The sequence below is a fragment of the Ochotona curzoniae genome, unplaced genomic scaffold (assembly GCF_017591425.1).
Source record: "Ochotona curzoniae isolate NIBS_2020 unplaced genomic scaffold, NIBS_Ocur_1.0 contig_605, whole genome shotgun sequence".
NCBI classification, from domain to species: Eukaryota; Metazoa; Chordata; class Mammalia; order Lagomorpha; family Ochotonidae; genus Ochotona; species Ochotona curzoniae.
This window is the reverse complement of record NW_024466491.1, coordinates 5,194,094-5,216,258: the sequence shown is the minus strand read 5'-3', so window position 1 is coordinate 5,216,258 and position 22,165 is coordinate 5,194,094. Positions and strand designations below refer to the sequence as shown.

The following is a 22,165-nucleotide window of genomic DNA, read 5'->3' as shown; positions in this document are numbered from 1 at the left end:
TCAGTGGGTGCTGCTGCCTGGTCCAGCCTGCCCTGCCCCAGGCCTGGCTCTCTGGCTCACCAGCAGGAGTGCCCGTCCCAGACCCACTCCCAGCTCCGGGTATTCCACGCTGGCAGGTGCTGCAGCCTGGTCAGTCCAGCCTGTTCCCAGCCAGGTATAGCAGCCTTGCCCAGCCTAGCCCACTCTGAGCTCCAGCCCTCATGTGAACTGCTGGGTGCTGTGGCCCAACCTGATCTGGCCTGGCCTGCTTCTTACTTATGCCAATGTTTGCTGTGGACTAGCCCAGTCTGGCCCACCCCCAGACCCAGCCCACATATACGCTCACAGATGCTGCAGTCTGGCCTGGCCTTCCCCCTGGCCCAGCTCTCCCACTCACCGGTGGGAGTTGTGGTCTAGCAGGGGAGTCCGCAGATCTCAGGCATGTCGGTGGGTGCCGTGACCCCGCTTGGCGTTCTCTGCCCTTAGTCCTGGCCTTTGCATGTGCTGGCAGGCACCGCAGCCCAGCCTGACACGGCCCAACCCCTGCTCCAAGATTTCACAGGCAGGCACTGAGGCCGAGCCCCCTGGTCCAACTTTCAGATGTGCCCATGGGCAGTGGGCAACAGTTGATGCTGCTCAGCTTAGCCCAGGTCTCCCACGTGGGTGGGTACCTTGGCCTGGCCCAGACCTTTGGTTGCCCGCTCTAAATCCATCTCAGCTCCCCCTCCATCTCAGCTCCCTTGCCTAGGAAGCTGACTGCACAGCCAAGCTGCCACGCTGACAGAGCTCGCACAAACTGGGCCTTCACCAGGCCCAGCACGGCCACCAGCTACCGGCTGCTCCCCCCCCCCCAGTGCGACACTTGCCCGGGTCCGAGGTAACCTAGATACGTGCCTACCACTGGCTCAGACATCTTAAGGGCTCACTTAAGCTCATCTTTTGCACGCTTTCCTCAGCTTGAAGGAACGACGGGTCCGCCCCCATAAATCTCCCCAAAGCTGCAAACAAGACGCCTGTGACATCATCAGGCCTTGAAACTTCAGGAAACGCGTGTGGATCCAGCGGATCCAGCCGGCGGCTATCTTATCTGCAGACCTTAACGTGACTTCCGCCATGGCCGGACGATGTCTCTCACGCAGCTGCCGAGGACGTGGGTCCCACGTGGCTGGAGCCTCGGGCCGGATGAGGCCCCTTCACCTGCTCCGGCCTGGAACATTCCATTGTTCCCTTGAGGCAGTGCGTCTCTCACGCTCAGCCGCTCACCGCTCTGTCTCGTAGTGGGTCATTTCTCCTCCCTCCAGGTTGGCGGCTGGGGCGGGGCTGGGAAGGCCGGATCCATCCCCGCTGCTCCTGTACCGAGAGAAATCCCACAAATCACCAAAATGATATTGGCAAAGAACTAATTTGACCCTATGGGATTGTACCATAAAATTCAAAAATTAAAACGAAAAAAAGAACTCAAGAAACAGCTGAAAAGAAAATGCCCCCCGCCTTTTTTTAGTTGTAAAATGTGGCATTTTAACCCCTCTTAAGTGCACAATTCAACAACACCAAGTCCGTTTATCATCATGCAAAATCACCAACTGTATGTATTTCCAGAGCTTTCCTTAAAAAAAAAAAAAAAAAAGATTTATTTATTTTAACCAGAAAAGCAGATTCACAGAGAGAAGGAGAGACAGAAAGCTCTTCCATCCGCTGGTTCACGCTCCAAGTGGCCACGATGGCCGGAGCCGAGCAACTGTACTTGCAAGTAAGCGAGGGGGCTGGGACGGACGGCGCGGAGGCTGGAGGCTGGAGGCTGGAGGCCCTTTACGGGTCAGCGCACTGCACCAGCCCACATGGGAGCCCTGAGCCGGGCTAGCTAGCATCAACCACGGCTGACCACCGCTCGCAGGTCCACACTAAAGCTAGGGCTAGAGGCCTGCCTGGCAGGGCTAGATCACAGAACCCAGCAGGGAGTAGGCTAGGCCATGACACCGAGCAGCACGCGAGAGAACCGGGTCTGGAGGCAGGGACTATGGGGGATACTGGCCCACTCCTGTGGAATTCCATACCAGCTGGTTTGCTTAAGAGCTGAGGTGGTGGACCCGGCAACGTGGCCTAGTGGCCAAAGTCCTTGCCTTGAACGCACCAGGATCCCATATGGGTGCTGGTTCTAATCCCTGCAGGTCTACTTCCCATCCAGCTCCCTTCCTGTGGCCTGGGGAAGTAGTGGAGAACAGCCCAAAGCCTTGGGACCCTGCACCCGCGTGGGAGACCTGGAGGAAGTTCCTGGCTCCTGGCTTCGGATCAGCTCAGCATCGACCACGGTGGTCACTTGGGGAGTGAATCAGTGGACGGAAGATCTTCCTCTCTCTATCCTCCTCTCTATATATCTGACTTTGTAATAAAAACAAATAAATCTTAAAAGAAAAAGAAAAGAGCTGAGGTAGTGATGGACTGAGCCAGGCATACCCATGGAACCCTCCAGCACTGGGTACTGGGGTTGGGTAGCGAACCAGACTGTTAGGAAGGCTGAGCGTGTGGTGGGCAGGTCAGGCTGGGCCACAGTATTCGATGGTTTGTATATGAGATGGGGCTGGAGACAGAACTGACCCAGCAACTGCAACCACCAGTGTGTGCACCGGCTGATGTGGGTGATGGACTGAGCCGGACCCTGCACTGGCTGGCACACACAGGAGTCAGCTCTGGGGTCGCCGCAGACGAGGCTTCTTTGGGGACCCCCCCAACGGAAGCACTCCAACCACAGGGAAAATGGCAGGACCCGTGGTCTGTCGTGGAGTGTGTGTGTCAGAGCTGGGATTCCTCGGTGGCTTAGACAGAGCAGCGGGTGGCATGCCCAGATGCACACGGAGCCCGCAGAGGAAGGCGGGCAGAACAAATTGGGGACCCTGGGATGGCATGGGTGGCCGTTCCGCGTCCCCAGGTACTGATGCGATTAGGAGGTGGGTGCAGCTTCCCCCCTCCTTCTCTTCCCACTTCTCCCAGATACAGCAAGAAGAAAAAGAACATCCAAAACAATGATCTCATCCACTTTCCCCTAAACCTCGACCCTTCCCACCCTAATCGGTGGTCCCACGCGTGGGCGTGCAACAGTCTCAACCATGTACTCATCATCAAAAAACAAAACTTTAAAAAGTTTCCATTTTTATTTTAAAAATCATTTTTGACAAACGCCGCAATGTCAACCCCACTCACACGCAGTAACAGGTACGCGTGAACCTTTGGAACTTACTTGGAGAGATTTTCAGGAGGCGGCCGCGGGGTGGGCAGGAAGTGGGGTGCGGGAACGGCCCACCCTCGGCTGAGAGGTACCTCACTGCGGCCCTGGAGGACAGCCATGAAGGCTCCAAACTTGGGGGTCCGCGCCACTGCAGCGCACCCCCACCTCCAGGGTGCGCCTGGGGGCGCGCCTGACGGGGGGCAGCCAGTGAGACCGGGGTGCGCCTGGGGGTGCAGCCAGTGAGACCGGGGTGCGCCTGACGGGGTGCGCCTGTCGGAGTGCAGCCAGTGAGACCGGGGTGCGCCTGGGGGTGCAGCCAGTGAGACCGGGGTACGCCTGGGGGTGCAGCCAGTGAGACCGGGGCGCGCCTGACGGGGGGCAGCCAGTGAGACCGGGGTGCGCCTAACGGGGTGCAGCCAGTGAGACCGGGGTGCGCCTGGGGGTGCGCCTGACGGGGTGCAGCCAGTGAGACCGGGGTGCGCCTAACGGGGTGCGCCTGACGGGGTGCAGCCAGTGAGACCGGGGTGCGCCTGGGGGTGCGCCTGACGGGGTGCAGCCAGTGAGACCGGGGTGCGCCTGACCGCTGCGTTCCGAGGGCGGCCAGCAGAGGGCGGCACCCGCAAGCGCCACCTGTCACCCACGGTGCGCCCAGGGCCAACCCCAAAACCCCAAAACCCCAAAACCCTGAGCAGAAACCGCCACCCCCTCCTGCCAGGGTAGGCGTGGGAGTCGGGGAGCCCAAGGTGCGAGCAGGTCAGGGGGCAGGCTCAGGACCCCAATGCGTGGCCACGATCACTCACTCACTCACTCCGTGATTCCTTCGAAGGGACCCTGAAGACTACTTGCACAGTGAGGGGGAACTGTGGCAGCTGTGAGAACGGCGGAAGGTGCCTCCGGCTCCCACAGGGTGGGAACAGTGGGGACGGGGGTGTGGCCAGCCCCCGGAACTTTGGGAAGGGAGGGTTGACATGGAGGAAGGTGAGGGGCTTTGCACTCCAGGGGGTCAGTGAGGATGCCTGGTGACTTCAAGGGGACTGCACGCCCCCCCATCTTGGAGTTGCCTGGAGCCCCTCCAGAACCTCTCAGTGGAGCCTGCAGGAACAGCCCTCGGCCTGTCCTTCCCTCTGGGTCACCTGGGAATATCCGACTTTCGTCCTGGGGTGCATCTTCTCTCCCTCCCCGTGTACCTCCATCTGCGGTTACCCTCAGCAGCCTCTCCCCGCTTCAGGCCGCAGGGAGAAAGGGGACAGCAGAAGCCCTTATCCTTGGGGCAGGCGCCATGGCTCAACAGGCTAGCCCTTCACCCTGTGGCGCCAGCATTCCATGTGGGCCTGGGTTCAAGTCCCAGCTGCCCCACTTCCCATCCAGCTCCCTGCCTGTGGCCTGGGAAAGCAGTGGAGGACGGCCCAAAGCCTTGGGAACCTGCACCCACGGGGGAGACCCGGAAGAGGCTCCTGGCTTTGGACCGGCATAGCATCGGCTGTTGCGCTCACTTGGGGAGTGAATCATCGGACAGAAGATCTTCCTCTCTGTCTCTCCTCTCTGTATATCCGCCTTTCCAATAAAAATAAATCTTAAAAAGAAGAAGAAGAAGAAGAAGTGGTCCCCATTTTCCAACCTGGAACAGGGTCCCCAAAACACAAGGCTGTCCCCACCCCCTCCTCACCCCCTCTCTGCACCAAAAACCCTCAGAATATCACTTCTACTCCGTTTAACCTGATCCCAAGCCAGTTTGGGAGTCTCATGTAAAAGTGAATTGTTTGGGGTTTGGTTTATTTTTCTTTTTTATTTTCCCTGGGACTTTGGTTCAGTGGGCCCACAGCGCAGCCAGGCCCTCGCGTCTGGGAGCTTTCTGGGAGTTTGTCCCCTCTCTGGCTAAACCAAGGAGGCCAAGGGATTCCTCAACCAGGAACGTGGATGGGCTCCTGGTTGACAAAGAACAGGAGACATTGCACTCCCAACACCCAGTGCCTACCAACCAGCACCCAGCGCCCAGTGTTCGCTGCCCAGCAATGCCCAGTAACCAGTTCCCAGCACCCAGAGCCCAGTACCTAGCACCCAGCCCCCAGCTCCCAGTGCTCAGTCCCAGTACTCAGTGTCCAAAGCCTAGCACCTAGTACCCAGCACTCAACACCCAGCTCCCAGTGCTCAGTCCCAGTACTCAGTGTCCAGAGCCCAGCACCTAGCAACCAGCACTCAGTGCCCAGCCCCCAGCGCCCAGCCCCCAGCGCCCAGCGTGCGAAGGGAGCCAGCCAAGCAGTTTGCTTCCTGTGAAGATGACAAATTGTTTTCAGGAAAAGCACAAAAGGCTCGCGTTGGCCGATGCGTTTGACCTCTTGAGAATTCTCGCGCCGGGCCCGCACCTCCTCCCTCCGGATGACCTGGCCTGAGACGCCAGCACGCATGTTTTCAGCTCGTCTATTTTTAGGGCTTGTGGACACAGCAGGTACCATCTCCCCCAGCGGACAGATGGGTGGCAGCTCTCAAGTCAGAAAATGTGCCCGCTCAGGGGAGCCAGTGACTGCATTTGTGGAAATTTTCTTGAAAAAAAAAAAGAAACATTAAAAAAAATTTCATTGATTTAAGTAAAAGTCAGAGTTAGAGAGAGTTTGTCACCCACTGGTTATCTTCCCCAAGTGACTACAACAGCCAGGACTGGACCAGGCAGAAGCCAGGGCCCATCCGGGTCTCCCACGCGGGTGCAGGGCCCAACACTTGGTCCATCTTCTCCTGGGGGAATTGGATTAAAAGTGGAATAGCTGGGACGTGAACTGACATCCATACTGGTTGCTGGCAGTACAGGCAATGGCTTCACCTCCAGGAGGCATGCTTCTAGAAACTTAATTTTGAGTTTTGAAACATCCGTTGAGGATAGTTACAGCTGAGGGTGCACACACCTGAAACAGGCTCAGGTGAAGAGAGAGGGGAGGTAAACATCTGAACAACCTCCTGCCACAAGCTACTCCAAAAAGCAACATTTTAAAAGAAAGAAAGAAAAGAAAGTGTGAGAAAAAACCAGCCTGAAGGAAGCAGCATTGTGCTGTGGGGTAAACACGCTAGTTCGCTAGGTCGTGTCGCCTTTACTTTTCAATTTTTTTTTTTATTAGTAAAATTAATTTTGACATTCTTCACATACTTAGAGTAAGAAGGTTCAAGGGCTACAGGAAAGTGGATAATACTAGTATGTTTTCCATATTGTTACCTTCATGTTTAAAAGGGGGGTATTAAGGGAGAAGGCCCACCCAATTTCCCACCCTCCCCAAGTCCCGGGTGTAGGGCATGCTCTGAGGTTCTTGCTCGAGTGGTTTTGATATTGCAACAGTTATGAATCGCTGTCAATCTTGCCACTCCAAGCACTATGAGGTCTTTGAAAAATCCACTGATTGACATAGTCCATCATAGCTGAGATGGTTGGTTGACCTGTTCTGTCTTCTCTTTTTTCTTCGTTAGGGTTCTGAGTCCAGCATTTAGATTAGGAAGATCTCCAAAGAAACTTCTTGTATATGCTAACAAGTACAGGGCCAGGCACCATCCATCGCTCCAATCAGCTGGTGGTTGTAATTGCTGGGTTGGTTCTGTTTTCACTCCCGACTTCCACTGGAACCAATGGGTGTTGCGGTCCAGCCTGGTTCTGCCCCACACATATTTGGTCCTCACCTAAACCAGTGGGAGCTGCAGCCTAGTTGGAGCGACCCACAATAACCCCCACCAGGACCGCCCCTACCCTGGTTTGCCAGTAAGTGTAGCAGTAATCCAGTCTGTCCCACACCCCATTCCACCCCAGCCACTGTTTAGTTTTATGTCCTCCCGTGGAAGTGGTAACCCAAGAGGGATGAGCCCACTATTGCCCTCCCAGGCCTCTCCCACTCCCAGATTCCAGTTACTGCTGCCCAACCAAACCTCGCCCACTTTAATTCTGTTTGCACCAGTAGGAATAATCAGCCCAGCCCGGCTTTTCCCTGATCTAGTCCACATGAGGCACGCAGGTGTGGTAGCTCTGCCTAGTCTGGTCTGCCCCCATCCCAGCCCATGCTCTCCTGCGGAAGTAGCTATCCTGCAAAGGAACCCTCCCTTATTCCCCTGCTGGCTCTGCCTACTTCCTTTCTTGTTCTCAGGCTGGTTGGACGCTGCGGTCCCCTCTGGTACAGGCAACCTCACCTCGGCATTCCATATTGTGCACTAGTCTTTGTTGCGACCGAACCTGGGTCAACCCACACTGGTGCCCAGATTTGCCAGTGGATGACGTGGACAGATTCAGCCTGGTCTTGCCCCCACGTCTGCCAAGTGTATGCCAGTGGGTAGCTTTCCATGGCCTTTTCTGGGCTGTTTCCTATCATGTTTCTTGCGTTTACCTGCTGGGTCTGTGTCCTGCCAGAGGAGTTGCCCAGGCTCCTCCATCAGAACCTCTCCCAATGCCAGGTTACACGCTTACCAGTGGGTCCATGAGCCAACCCTACTCAGTCCACCTCCTGTCATAGCAGGAACTGTGGCTTTTCCTGACTGGCCTTCCACCCAATCTGGTTGTTGCTGTTGGATGTTCCAGCCCAGCCATGGTTTGTCCATACCTACGTATGGCTCACACATGGCTCAGTAGGGGTTTGAGACCTTGCCTAGTCTATCACACATCTGCCCTGGTCCTCCAGAACACCAGGGGGAGTCGGGGTCCAGCCCAGTTCGGTGCATCCAATCCCAGTCCACACTTGTGCCAAGGGAGACTACAACTGTATCCAGATCAGAACGCAGCCCCCCTTCCAGGCCACGCGCCTCTTTGTGGGAACCTCAGCCCAGCTAGGGTTGTCCCCTTTGCTCCCCAACCGGGTCTGTTCCCAGCCATAGATCACTCGCATGCCAGTGGTTGCTCTGACTCAGCTTGGCACAGCTCCTCACCTGTCCCGACCTCTGCCTTAGACACTGTGGCTTCGTGTCCCTGGCTCCTGCAGACCAGTAGGTACAAGAGCCTAGCTTGGCATGACCTTTGCTCCCTCCTGGTTTCTAGTTTTACTTGTGGGCTAAGGTTTGCTCATTCGTACCAGATCTACTCTGTTCCCTACCAGTTGACACATTAGCCAGCCGTTGGAGCTACTTTTGCAGGACAAGCCCCAAGCCCAGGCTTCTGCATGGACTGGTATTTGGTGCCCAGCATTATTAGTGAATACAACTTTTACAAAGAAAGAGTTACTGCCTGTTTGAGGTCCGAGAATCACAATGGGTTCAACCTGGAGCTAATTAAGCAGCGAATCAAAGAACCAAATACCCAGAGCTCCCCAGCCGGGCGGCCAGCAGGCGGAGCCTGGCACCAATGGCGCACTGGCCCGGAACGGCTCACCATGTGCCCATGGCGGCCGTCCGGAATCCAGGCATGAGACGCCCCGTCCTGAGACCCACCAGCTGCCGGGAGGCTGCTGGAGGTTTAAAATTCCCAGGCCCAAGGTCGCGCCCCTCCCAAATCCCCTTCACCGCCCAATGAGGGCGGTGGCTGGGTGCCGGACCTGCCGGGTCCCAGAGGCCTCCCTCCTCGGTCTACTCACCCCAAAGGAAGCAGCCTCTGGAACCCAGCAGGCCCGGAACGGCTCACCATGTGCCCATGGCGGCCGTCCGGAATCCAGGCATGAGACGCCCCGTCCTGAGACCCGCCAGCCGCCGGGAGGCTGCTGGAGGTTTAAAATTCCCAGGCCCAAGGTTGCGCCCCTCCCAAATCCCCTTCACCGCGTGTCGCCTTTACAATCCTGGTTCTCAGACCGAGACCATCGGTCCACACTGCTGCACACCTCTCCTTTCCTTCTCCAGCCACTCGCGTGTCTGTGTATGTGTGAGCCGGCACACACTTCATAGAAAGTAGCATTCTGAACTGCAGATTTTGCTTTCCGGCACCAAAACCACTTGTGATTTGCTTTAAAAAAAAAAAAAAGATTTACTTATTTATTTATTGGAAAGAGATTTACAGAGAGGAGGAGAGACAGAAAGACCTGCCCGCTGGTTCACTCCCTAAGTGGCCGCAGTAGTGGCTGAGAGCTGAGCCAATCTAAAGCCAGGAGCCAGGAGCTTCCTCCAGGTCTCCCACGCGGGTGCAGGGTCCCAAGGCTGTGGGCCATCCTCCACTGCTTTCCCAGGCCACAGGCAGGGAGCTGGGTGGGAAATGGACTATACAGGACTCAAACCCAGGCCCATATTGGATCCCAGTGTGTGCAAAGCAAGGACTTTAGCCACTAGGTTACTGCACCGGGCCCAAACCATTTGTCTTTCAATTCTGTTTTCCAGACACCCATTTGAAGTTCCTGTCTACTGGGAATACCCAAGACCCACAGTGCACAGCGAGGTCACATCCCCTGACATCGTCCTGGCACCGTCCCCAACCTGAGTTCACCCCCTGCAGTTTTAGCTTATGTTTTAAAAGATTTCTTTTGTTTTGGGGCCTATGTGATGGCTCAACTAACTAATTCTCCACCTCCAAGTGCCGAGATCCAATCTGGGCACCAGTATGTACCCCGGCTGCCCCGCTTCCCACCCAGCTCCCTGCCTGTGGCCTGGGAAAGCAGTGGAGGACGGCCCACAGCCTCGGGACCCTGCGCCCGCGTGGCAGACCCAGACAAAGCTGGCTTCGGACAAGCTCCGGTCATTGTGGCCGTTTGGCCAGTGAATCAGTGAGTAGAAGATCTGCCTTTCAAATACATAGAACAAATCTGCACGTAAAAAAAAAGGAAAAAGAGAAAGAAAACAGAGTTTATGCAACACAGGAGACACCTTTGTGCGTATTTTTGGTGCAAGCCAAACAACCCTGACATCCACACGTGGCCGTTTCATAACTGGCAGCGTCCAGAGGGGAAGTGACTTGTGCTGGGGTCAGGCAGTTGTTGGATTGCCCAGCACTGCCATTCTCTGTTCCTGTTGGGGAGGCACCCTCACCCCACCTTACTTTGGGGTGCTCTGGGTGGGTCTGGCCAACCTGAGGACACCACTGGTTGGGCACGGGTTGCAGCCCCCAGCCCCCCACTTCCCCCACTTGCAAGGAAGGTTCCGGAATCTGCGGCTGGTTGCAAAGGTCAAAGGGCAGACAGGGGTTTCCTGCCCACCCCTGGCACTTCCTCCTTCCCAGCCCATCCCCACACATTCCAGGACCCTGGCTGATGGGGAGTGGGGGGTGGGGGGAGCTCAGTCTGAGCCCTAGCCTGCCTGTGCCCGCGGTGGGAAATGGACAGAACTTGTACCAGGCCACGTCCACCAGCTGGGTGAAACAACCCTCAGAGGTGTGTTCACTGGGTACAAAAACAAAAGAAATTTGGAAACGAATGCCGAAACGTGTGTGCATCTTAGAAAAAAATCCGGACCCCCAGGGTCTCCCTGTCGGGTGATACTGTCCCTTGGCCTCCCTTGGCCTGCTTGGCACATGGGGCCCTAGCATCCTGAATTCCAGAACAAACAGGGGATGCTAGGGGAGCCCCTGATTGTGTATTAGGGTGCGGACGCAGCAGGAAGACACACCCAGAATCCTTTGCTCCCCAAGTTGCCGGGCATCCTGCCTGGGACCACGCCCTGCACCCTTCCTAGCTCGCCCCCCACCCCAAAATGCTGTGAGCAGTAAATCCCTGCAGTAAATCCCTTCTTGCAGGGGGGGGATGCCCCAGTCCCAGCCCTTTGTCCCATCTGGATGGTGGAAGTTGGGGTACAGCATCCCGCTCTTCCTCACAGCTCACCCCCTCATGGAGGAGGGCCAGCAAGGGTGCAGGTCCAGTCCACTCTTCCAGGGGTTCCTGCCTCCTGAGCTCCCGACTAGCGGCCAAGCTCGGGCCGTGTTGGAGCAATATTGGAGCGCCCACTGTTTGTCTACCCTGGGAGGGAGGAGTGAGACCCCCTTTCTCCCCCCCTCAACCTGCCCCTTCCCCTGGTCTGACTTCACCCTTCTTGGCATTCAAGGCTTGTTTTGATTAGATGAGATACAATGTGACCTGTGGCTAAGGACAGGGGCACCCCGGGGTGGGGTGGGGGCTGGCACAGCACAAGGGGATGCGGCAACCTCAGGAAGCCCAGGGGTGCATGCAGCCAGAGCCCCACCCCGGGGACCTGGATCCTCCAAACTCCAGCCGCGCCCACCTCTCCCTCCTCATCCTCCCCCCACCCCAGGCCCTGGCAGCCGCCGGTGGGAGTGTGGTGATAACCCGCAGCCCCCGTTTCCTCCCCGGCAGGAAGGAGACGGCCAGAGGAAGTATTCCGAGGAGTCATCTAAACACCGCCCGCGGCGGGGCCCGCAGAGCGCGGCGAGGCGAGCTGGGCTGAGCAGAGCCGAGCGCACCTTCCTCCGGCACCTGCCCGGCGACCTCGGACGCGCGATGGGGCTGAGCGTGGAGCGCGACCGGCCGTACGCGCGCGCCGGCGGCGCCTCGCACGGCTGCTGGTATTACCTGCGCTACTTCTTCCTCTTCGTGTCGCTCATCCAGTTCCTTATCATCTTGGGGCTCGTGTTGTTCATGATCTACGGCAACGTCCACGTGGCCACCGAGTCCAACCTGCAGGCCACCGAGCGCCGCGCCGACGGCCTCTATGGCCAGGTGCTGGGCCTCACGGCCACGCGCACCAACCTCACCAAGGAGCTCAACGTTACGGCGCGCGCCAAGGAGGCCATCATGCACATGCTGCTGGGCGCCCGCCGCGACCTGGACCGCATCAATGCCAGCTTCCGCCAGTGCCAGACTGATCGGGTAAGACCCTGCCGGGGCAGCCCCCCACGGGGGCACACCCTGCGTCCTCTCTCTGTGCCTCAGAGCCTCAGTTCCCGCCCCTGGAGGAGCCTGAGAGAGAGAGAGAATGAATCTTCCATCCGCTGGTTCATTGTCCCAAATGGCTGCAAAAACCGGAGCCGGGCCAGGTTGAAGCCAGGAGCTTCTTCTGGGTCTTCCACGTGGGTGCAGAGACCCCCAAGTCCTTGAGGTGCCTCCCCTCCCGCCTGACTCCCTAGAGTGTGAGTCTTAGGAGCGAAGCCAGGACTAATTCTAACCTGGCTGGTGGGTCCTGTTTGGAATGTCAGATGTCTGCAGTGCCCAGGCCGTGTTTGGCATGCGGTCACTCCTGTTAGCCATGTCTCCTACTGTGGTTTCTGTGACGACAAAGTCCCCAGAGAACACCGAACACATTGCTGGGACATCCAGGGGGGCCTCCGGTGCCCACCAGCGTCCATCCGTCCCCTCTGTGCTGCCTGCCGGCCAGGGCGACTGGTGGTGCTGTGACTGGTAGATCCTTGGTGTTGCCCTTCCCGGGGACACTTGTCCGCCTGCCCGAGCTCACACCTCATAACCCCGCCACCTTGGGTACCCTTGCTGGAGGACAAGGAATGCATGCCCGACCCATGGCTGGCCCTTGGGTTGAATTCCTGTTGAGTGTGACCCGGGAGCCACTGCAGCATGGCAGCCACCAAGGCTTCCGTCTGCTTTTTGTTACTCGTGGCTCTGATGAGAAATCAAGCCTGAAGCCCAGGAGGTAAGACTCCCCCAAGCACAGTCACGGGGAGCCCCTGGACCCCCAACCTAAAACCCAGAGGTACAGCCTACCCAAATGGGCAGATCCAGGAAGCTCCTGGACCTCCAGGCTGAGTCACACACACCCAAATTCCCTCATGCCCCCTCGACCCTGTCCCAGGCAGGACCTTGTCTCCCACCTCCCAGGTCCCCAGGAAAGGGATGCACCTCGCTCAGTGAGAGAGGGACTCTGCCTCTAGCCCACATTGCAGCTGCTGCCCTTGACAGCTGCTGTATCCACCCCACAAACCCCTAGCATGGGACACTGTCCCTGCCTCCAGGCACCCAGCCCCCGATCATGGCCTGGGCCGCCCCCCCTTGGGACCCTAAGGCTAAGTCCCAGCGTCCTCCCTCTACTGGAACCCCAAAGCAAGACGGCTCGCTGGCCTCAGACCTCAGAAGGAGGTCCCTGACCCTGTAAGTGGGCCCAGGGCAATGGTTCAGTGGCTAAATCGTTGCCTTGCATGTGTCCGCATCCCCTAGCAGCCCTGATTCATGTCCCAGCAGCTCCACTTTCCATCCAGCTCCCTGCCTGTGGCCTGGGAAAGCAGTGGAGGACGGCCCAAAGCCTTGGGACCCTGCACCTGTGTGGGAGACCCGGCAGAGGCTCCTGGCTCCTGGCTTTAGATCGGCTCAGCCCACAAGGGCAGTAGGTGCTTGTAGGTGAAGGATTAGCCAGTTGAACCACTGTGCCAGTTCAGGGGTTCTCTTGGAAGAGCAATGCCATCTGGGTGTCCCAGGGGCGCCCCGAATGGTTGCTCACCTCTCTCCCGTGCCCCCACCCTTGTCTGGCGAGCAGGTCACCGATGCATTACATATGAAGTACATGGCTGCCATCATCGTCAGCGAGCAGAAATGCCAGGAACAATTGAAGAAAGACAACGAGAGCTGTAATGGTGAGTGGCATGGCGGGGGACACGGTGGGTGGCGCGGTGGGGGACTCCCCTGACAGCAGCTCCCAACCCCGGCCCGTTGTCTTCGCAGCTTTGATGTCCACGCTGGACCAGAAGGGCAAGATGTTAGAGCTGGAGCTGACCAAGGAGAGAGTGATATGCACCAAGGACAAGGAGGGGCTGGTGCTGGCGAAGCGAGTGATGGAGGAACAGCTGGCCGAGCACGGCAAGAACCTGGGGCAGCATCAGCTGGCACGCCAGCTGGCAGAGCAACAGCTGCAGAAGGTGCAAGGCCTGTGCCTGATGCTGGACAAGGACAAGCTACACGAAGGCCTGCTGAAGGCGTTCGAGAGTTCGCTGCTCTCCCACGAGCTCCAGCGTCTGAACGGCCTGAGCATCAGCCTCTACTCGCTGACCCCCGACTATTTCCTAAACCTCCGCAGAATGTGTGAACAGCTGCCCGATTTCATGATCAAGAAAGTGGAGGAGGTGATCCGCGGCGTGCGCCTGGGCATCGAACGCGTGGCCCACGAGAATGCCGAGCTGCAGCGCCAGAAGGCGGCCTTGGAGCACACCCTGAAGACCAGCCAGGAGGCCCAGGAGAAGGCCGAGAAGGAGGCGCAGGCCCGGGAGGCCAAGCTCCAGAGCGAGACGCAGCGGCAGATGCAGCTGGCGCTCGAGGAGAAGGCAGCGCTGCGTAAGGGGCGCGACGAGCTGCTCAAGGAACTGGAGCAGAGGAAGCGTGAAGTGGAGCAGCTCAGGTTGCAGTGGGACGTGACCAAGAACTCCCTGGACACATGTATCCGAGCCAAGGTGGGCTGCAGGCGGGAGCCGGGGGGCTGCAGCTGGGTCTCCCGCCTTGGTGGCAGGGGGTGGGCAGGAGGCTGTGTCCTTAAGCCCATGGTCACACCTGCTGCTGCCTGCCAGGAGTGGGCCTGCATGGGGAGCTGGTGTGGCAAGGCCCCTTGATGTGAGTTTTGGGCTGCCGCAGGCTGCCTTCGCTGCTGGGCCAAGTGTCCACTTGAACTTGAAGCTTGGGCTGGTGCCAGGATCCGGGAAGTTTGAAGTAGGCGGAAGGCCTGGAGGCAGAGGGCACTGTTAAGATTTGGAGTGGCACTGGTGTTGCCATGGTACCTGCAAGGTGCAGGGGCACAGCGGGGAGAGACAAAACCTGGCCGGGGTTGAGGTCTCATGGAGGCGGTGATAGGGGCACTTAGCGTGGGATTGGCCACTGGCTGGGCCTCTGGCCCCCAGGAGCGTGGTTCTGGGGGGCAAGGCAGGATCGGAGCGTAGGGTGGACTTGGGACAGTGTTTTGGAGTGAGTTTTGGTGTTAGAGTTTCCGTGGGTTTGGGGCAAGTTCTGGGTTGGGATGTGTTTGTGTTGGAAGGCACGTGGGGTTGGTAAGTGTGGGGTGAGCTGATGTACGGCCCAGGATGGAGGGTGGTTTGACTGTCGTGATGGGACTCCCAGGCCGTGGCCAGGGGCCAGGCGTTAGGAGCCCGGGGTACCCCGTTTCAGACTGGAGTGGCCTGGCTGCACATCTCAGTTCCACTTCCGCTTCCCAGCACTCCGGGGAGGCACCAGATGGAGGCTCAGCTACTTGGGTCCCTGCCCCCTGACATGGGGAGGCCTGGATGGAGCTACCAGCTTGAGTCCAAGGAGTGCTCCATGCTGAGACTGGATTTAGCACCTCCAGGGGTCGTGTCCAGGACCAAGGGAGACGCCCTCTGCTCACACAGTCTGTTAGCGGTCATCGCTGGGGCCTGGGGCAGGTGGTCTGGGGTGGACTCAGTTAAGGTCACTCCCAGACTATGACCTCCTTGGGTGGACCGAGGCGGGAGGTACACCCAACTCCATGTGGACGGGGTGATAGTACCATACCCTGGCTGTAGCCCCAGGTCCCCAAGGACCCAGCGTGGGGCAGGTCTTGTCCGAGAACTCAAGGTCAGGGGCTTGGGCTGCTGCCAACCTGCTGCTTCCATCCTTCTTTCCACAGTCGCAGCCAGTGTTGGCACAGAAACCAATGGGTGGTGCCCCCAACCCGCAACCCTTCGGTGAGTGATGGGGCGGTGGGTGGGGCTACGGGCAGGTGTGCAGGGGCTAAGGTGGCAGGGAGTCGGGGGGTGAGGCCAGGGGAAGGCTGTGGGGGCGTCTCTGCTACCTTGATTGAACCTGTCCCCTCTCCACAGACCCCGCAGGCCTGGAGGAATTTAAGAAGCGGATTCTGGAGTCACAGGGTCTTTCATCCAGCAGTGTGGCCGCCCCTCCTCCTCCTCCTCCTGCCCCTGCCAGGTAAGGTATGCTGAGGGGGCTCAGGCAGACCCTGGACCAAGGCCGTTCCACCTCAGGGGTCTGGCAGGCAGAGCGAGAGGAGCAGAGTTTGGCTGGAGGCCGTGTCCCCAACGGGGCTTGCAATGAGCTCCACATGGTTCTTAAGGCTTTGGGCAGATGGGACAGGGGCCGACTGTGACACAGGACCCTGGTGATAGAGCCCTTCGCCCCCATACACAGGCAAGCGGAGGAGCTGATCCCCGGAGGGGGTAGGTAGGGAGAGCCAGGCAGAAGCACCTGCTGTTGCCTGCCTGGAGGAGGAGGAGTGGGTAGCAAGGCCCCTGTGCTGGCAGGCAGGGCGGGGCGGGGCAGGGGCCTCAATGGGGTCTGGCACAAGCTCTAGTATGGTGGCTCCGTGCCTGGGGCCCCTCCGCCCGGCCCGAGGCCCCAGCCATCCGCTGGCCCTCGGCGCCCTGTGGCATGCGTCACACGGAAGGTGACTCAGGCTGCTACCCCGAGAACAGCCTGTCCCACTTCCAGGCGGGGCCCCCAGCCGTCCTGGCAACTGTGGGCTGCAGAGGGGGGCGTCTCAAGTCCCGTGACCACCCACCCAGCCACCCAGCCAGCAGGCTCTCACTAGCAGACATTCAACACAGGCTGACTTTGTGGGATGGGCCCAGCCTCACCTGCACCCCTCAACCTGGGCTCTGGTGACTCACGGGGAGCCCTCAGCTTCCCACCGCCCCCGCCAGTGCAGGCCCCGGAGTTGGGCAGGCGAGGGGAAGCCTGCAGACGTGATGGGACCTCCCCCACGGGGACCATCAATCTTGCTCTCTGTGCGCAGTTTGGCCCGCAGCCCTGAGAGTAAGGAAGATGCTGCTATTCCTGTCCCCACTTCACGGAGCAGGACACTGAGGCCCCAGGGCAAGGGTCCAGTCACAGGGTCACCTAGCGGGGAGCCAGGGGCTCTCGGGGCCTCCGCTGAGAACCGGGAAAGCTCTTGACAGTGTATATACTGCTGATGACGTCCTCAGCTCTCACACAAACAATGCCCACTTGAGCCTCTTGGGTCCCTGACCTTGACTGACCTTGGCTGGGTGGACAAGGGGGCCGAGCCAGGGCCGGGTGGGGGAGTGCCGGCAGCTCTGCCTCGGTTCACTCCTTCATTTTGTGCTTCTGGTTCCATCGTGCAATGGTGAGCACTCTGGACTCTGATTCTGAACTTCTGCCTGGTCTTGAATCAACAGCGATGGTTGGGGGGATCCTGTAAAGTGATGCCTGCTTAATCTTTCTTTTTCCCCCTTCAAGTTCTTTTATTTATGTGGAAGGCAGAGCGACAGGGGCCCCAAGTTGTGGCACCGCAGGTTAAATCATCGCTGGCACCCCTCTGAGTGCAGGTTCGAATCCTGGCTGCTCCACTTCCCATCCAGCTCCCTGCCTGTGGCCTGGGAAAGCAGCGGAGGACGGCCCAAGGGCTCGGGTCCCTGCACCCACAACGGCCAGAGCTGAGCTGATCAGGAGCCAGGAGCCTGTCCCGGGTCTCCCACGCGGTGCAGGGTCCCAAGGCTTTGGGCCGTCCTCCACTGCTTTCCCAGGCCACAGACAGGGAGCTGGATGGGAAGTGGGGCTGCCGGGACTTGAACCGGCGCCCCTGTGGGATGCTGACAGTACAGCCGGTGGGTTAATTCACAGTATTACAAACTCCGAAGTTTGAACAGCTGCTGGTAGCTGGGGGCCTGGGACACTGCGCAGAGACCCCGACCCCGTGTGGCTCAGCGCCCCATACGGCAGATGAATACAGACTTGTTGGGGAGCGAGGGCCAGAGAGAAAAGCAATGTGAGAGCCTGAGTGATTCCACGAGGCCTGGGGAAGCATTTGTGGAGTGGGGCACAGGTGGCGTGTCTGGCCACGGCAAGGCCCTGGTCTGCTGAGTGCCAGCCTTTGGGGGGTGGGCAGGGAGGTGCCAGTGGCTGCCATGAGGTCCTGGGGACTGGCTCCGATGGCCAGCAAGGTCCAGGGTGGGCAGTGGTAGGTCTGGGCCTGCCTCCCCTGCTGAGTGAAGAACCCTTGTAGGGCTTGGAGCCAGAGAAGGGGGCCCAGCGCCAGCAGACCAGGAGGAGGAGAGGAAGAAGTTAAGGCCTGCACGGGCCCCTGGGAAGAGCTGGGAAGGAAGGGAGGAGGGGGCTGGAGGAAGTGGGACTTGGCTGCAGCCCCTGCCCTCCCCCCCATCTCCATCAGGAAACAGTCCCATGCTAACCCCTGACCCCCGGGGGAGCACTGCCTGGTGAGGCTGAGAAAGGAGGAGGGGGCCCTCCCGGGCTCGTGGAGGGAGCAGACCTGCAGGTGCTCGGCATTGCTGGATCTCTGCTGTCCGGATGGCACGGGAGAGCTACAGAGGGCAAAGGAGGGAGAGTGGCACAGGCTGTTCATGAAGCGCCTGTCCCGGGGGAATCCGTGGACAGTGGGTGCCCCGTCAGCTCTGTGTGCACGAGAGGAGATGGAGGGGAGCCTCTCGAGGGGTCTGGTAGGGGAGACAGGCTTGGGGTGCAGGAGCGGTGTCCCCAGCCAGACCTTGAGAGGTGGAGCTGGAGAAACAGCCAGCCTCACCGCTGCGTGCATCTAACTGGCTGTTCTCCTCTCTTCGCTTCCCCCTCTAGTGGCTGAGAAGGTTGCCCGTGGCACCCCGGACTTGCCACCTGCGGACGGATGCTGGGGGCACAGCACGGCACCCCCCCCAAGGCCCAGGGTGGCAGTCAGGCCATCGCTTCTCTTCCCCCCCAAAACATACACACACACCCCATCACAGCCCCGGCCGCGTGATGACACCACGCAGTCCCCCGATGTCCCGCAGCACGGCGTGGCATCCTGTTCTAGCGCCCGTCACGCACACGCCCGCTTGCACCCCATCATCTTGTCACCCCACCAGCGCTGGCCCTGTGTCCGGCTGGCTTATCTCGGTGGCCCCTGCCCTGCTGGGCCTGGGAGGTGAGAACGGGAAGTGTCCAGCGCCCTGAGAGTTTCCAGGCCTCCCGTGTCTGGCCCAGCAGTGACAAGGCCCCCCATGCAGGCTGCTGGCCCGGGCTGCCTTCTTCCTCGCACACTTACCACCCCGTGTATGTACACCACCAGCGTTGAATAAATGCTAGCGGATTCCCTGAGTCCTCCTTGCCCTCGGGCTGGCTTTTGGCTCCCTGGTTAGGAAGCTGATGTTGTGTTGCACCAAGTCTTACCTGCCATGTGTCTCACCAGCCTCCCACGGGGGCACCAGTTCAAGTCCCGGCAGCTCCACTTTCCATCCAGCTCCCTGCCTGTGGCCTGGGAAAGCAGTGGAGGACGGCCTAAAGCCTTGGGACCCTGCACCCGCGTGGGATGCAAACTAATGCCTAACCCGCTTCGCCACAACCCCGCCCATGCCCTCCCCCAGACCCTGTTGTTTCAAACACCAGCTTTGCTTTCTCTGAAGCGCCAGCTGCCCCGTGCCTGAGGTGTCAAGTGGCATGGGGGAGTGACAGGATGGCTGCTGTCCGTGGGAGTGTAATAACAGCTTCCCAAACACTCCCCGAGTGCTTGGAGTCCGACACTGGCCCTACCGCTCTAAGCAGGGCACCATGGGCAGCGCTGTCTGCAGACACAGCCCCCCGGAGGGAGGGAAGACGCACCCCAAGGCAGCAGGGACACCTGCCGGGGAAGATGGGGAGACGGCACAAAGTTTTTTAACCCCATAGGACCTGGCAGGGATCATTTTCCTAAGATTATTTATTGGAAAGGCAAATTTACAGAGAGGAGAGATAGATCTTCCATCTGCTGGTTTACTGCTTTCCCAGGCCACAAGCAAGGAGCTGGATGGGAAACGGGGTCTCCGAGACATGAACCAGCATCCATATGGGATCCCAGCAGGGACTTTAGCCACTGGGCTACCACGCCGGGCCCGAGATGTAATTCTTAACAAGATCCTTCCAGAAATAAGCTGAGCTCTGTGTGATAGAATCAGAGCTGCAGGAGCTGGTGCCGTGGTGTTGCAGGCTTAGCTGGTGTGTGCTGTGCTGGACACCAGTTCGAATCCCGGCTACTGCACTTCCCATCCAGCTCCCTGCCTGTGGCCTGGGAAAGCAGTGGAGGACGGCCCACAGCCTTGGGACCCTGCACCCACATGGGAGACCTGGAAGAAGCTTCTGGCTCCTGCCTGACCCAGCCCTGGCCATTGCAATATTTGCAGAGTGAGCCAGTTTCTGGAAGATTGTCCAACTCCGCCTTTTAAATCAATGTGCTTGGAGGCTGTGTCTTCAGCCGGGTTGCTCTGTGTGTCCACTGCTTGGAGCAGATCCCTTTAGCAACGCAATACTCAAGAAACCAAAAGACCTTCAAGGAAAAAAAAAGTTACTTAAAAATGGTCCTCTGGGTGGGAGGTCCTCTGCAGCCCCCACTGCTGCAGAGCCTGGGCCGGGCCGGGTGAGTCAGGAGCCAAGCCAAGGGCTGGCAGCGCCATTGCGAGGACAAAGGAGCGATATTTCCGGGATCAGGAAACCCCAGGGCAAGAGACGGTCGCTGCGGAAACCCTTGGCTGTGGCTCCCTGCCAGGCTTGGGGGAGCTGGGGGGGAAGGCCTGGGAAGGGGAGGAGGAGGAGGGGAGAGCCAGCCCTGCCAGGGGGAGCTGAAGACACCCCCCGCCCAAGGAAATGGGAACGTCCCTGTCCCGGACCCTTGGAGCCCTGGAGATGTCCCCTGCTCCCGGGGACTGGGGGTGGGTACCAGGCAACCCCAGGCGGGCGCCCCAGCAGGTCAAGACTGCAAGAGTAGCTACGCGCACCTTGACCAAGTCCATCTCAGCCTGCATTTCCCCACGCGAGAAGTGGGTGCAGTAATCCTTGCTCTAGACCCTAGGGTGGGGTCTGCCATTGAAGAACATTCTAGAATAGCTCAGCTCCCCCCACCCCATCCGGTAGACCTCTGCGTCTTCCCAGAGGAAGCCCCTTTCGTGCACTCACACCCCCTCCATGGCTGCCCAGCACCCTTGGAGCAGTGTAGGACCTGCAGGCTCACACACCAGTTCACACTGCCCGAGGCATGGGATAACCCGCTTTTCCTGACCTGGCTGGCTTGTCTCCAGAGAATCCCTGCTCCAGGCAGCGCTCCCTGGATCCCCAAAGCCTGGTCCGTCCTCTCCTCTCCACCCTGAAGTTTGAGTCTCCCAGGCTGGGGGTTCCTGGGGCTCAGGATGGGGTTCGGCTGTCAGCATCCAAGCCCCCCACTGCCTCATTCCATGGTGCCAGGCCAGTCCAGCCAGCCCTGAGGGTGAGGCACTGCCCCTCCAGGGATTTCCTGAAGGCCTCTAAAAATAACACCTCCCCCCAAGGCGACTGCTTCCCACACACCACCTCACCGTGCTTGGAAAAAAATGGACACTAGCCAAGGCCTTCTGTCCAGCAGTGCACCAGGGACCTGGGTATGGGGAGGTGGGGCCAGGAAGGACCCTTCCCCTGGCCACAGGCCCCCCGCTTGCTGCCTCCTTCAGGAAGCCCTCTGGGTATACTCCCTTGGAGCTGCCTTCCCACCACCACTACCCATCACCCCAGTGGAACCCTAGGTTCTGCTACTACTGGGCCTGTTTGTCGGTCTGAAAAATGGGTGTCACAGTGACTGCGGACATGCTTTTTCCCCCAGAAATGTCCACATTCAGAATCTACCCTGGTTGTCATTGCAGCAGGACCCTCACCTTGGGTCTGGTGCTCTGGGAACGGGGTGCGGCTGAGGCTGCTGCAGGTTTAACTCCTGTGCCTATGGCCAAATCACACCTCCGCCCCCACTGGGGACTGAGTGGCCCCCGGGACCACCTTGGTGGACACAAGACGCCCTCTGCCTGCCACTCTATAGCACTGCAAGCCAGTATCCTGGCCGCCTCCCAAGGTGTGCTGGGCAGGGCGCTGGACTGGCACCCCAAGAGCCTCCAGGGTGTGCTGGGCAGGGCGCTGGATCGGCACCCCGAGAGCCCCCAGGGTGTGCCCAGGCAGGATGCTGGACCGGCACCCCGAGAGCCCCCAAGGTGTGCCTGGACATGGCACTGGACCGGCACCCTGAAGCCCCCAGGGTGTGCCCGGGCAGGACGCTGGACCGGCACCCCGAGAGCCCAGACACTCGCACCCACGTCCTCCCCTAGCGCATGGGTGTGTGTCCTGAGCATCTCCGCTGAGCTGGAAGCCAAGCTGGGGGCAGCCAGCCAGCTTCCCCTGGGTGTGTCCTGTACCACCAGAACAAGCCACGCAGCACATGGTCCACGGGAGGCCACGTGGAGCC

The 22,165-nt window shown here is 59.4% G+C and overlaps 2 protein-coding genes across 2 annotated transcripts in view; both read left to right on the top strand.

Moving 5' to 3' along the window:
* LOC121163398 (coiled-coil domain-containing protein 130-like) overlaps positions 1-22,165 on the top strand; it is a 469,842-nt gene that overhangs the window by 48,071 nt on the left and 399,606 nt on the right. The window lies entirely within an intron of this gene.
* On the top strand, positions 11,424-19,032 carry LOC121163325 (plasmalemma vesicle associated protein). Its single transcript, XM_040990833.1, has 6 exons — positions 11,424-11,895; positions 13,508-13,604; positions 13,693-14,414; positions 15,599-15,656; positions 15,792-15,894; positions 18,532-19,032. Exons 1-6 carry the CDS (start codon positions 11,527-11,529, stop codon positions 18,536-18,538), a joined length of 1,356 nt encoding a protein of 451 aa, XP_040846767.1. The 5' UTR covers positions 11,424-11,526; the 3' UTR covers positions 18,539-19,032.

Bases quoted from the DNA above. Each gene is read 5' to 3' on its own strand.
- LOC121163325 (XM_040990833.1), top strand. From the start codon at position 11,527: ATGGGGCTGAGCGTGGAGCGCGACCGGCCGTACGCGCGCGCCGGCGGC. The intron at 13,605-13,692 runs GTGAGTGGCATG...TTGTCTTCGCAG, and splicing joins AGACAACGAGAGCTGTAATG to CTTTGATGTCCACGCTGGAC. The intron at 14,415-15,598 runs GTGGGCTGCAGG...TTCTTTCCACAG, and splicing joins ACACATGTATCCGAGCCAAG to TCGCAGCCAGTGTTGGCACA.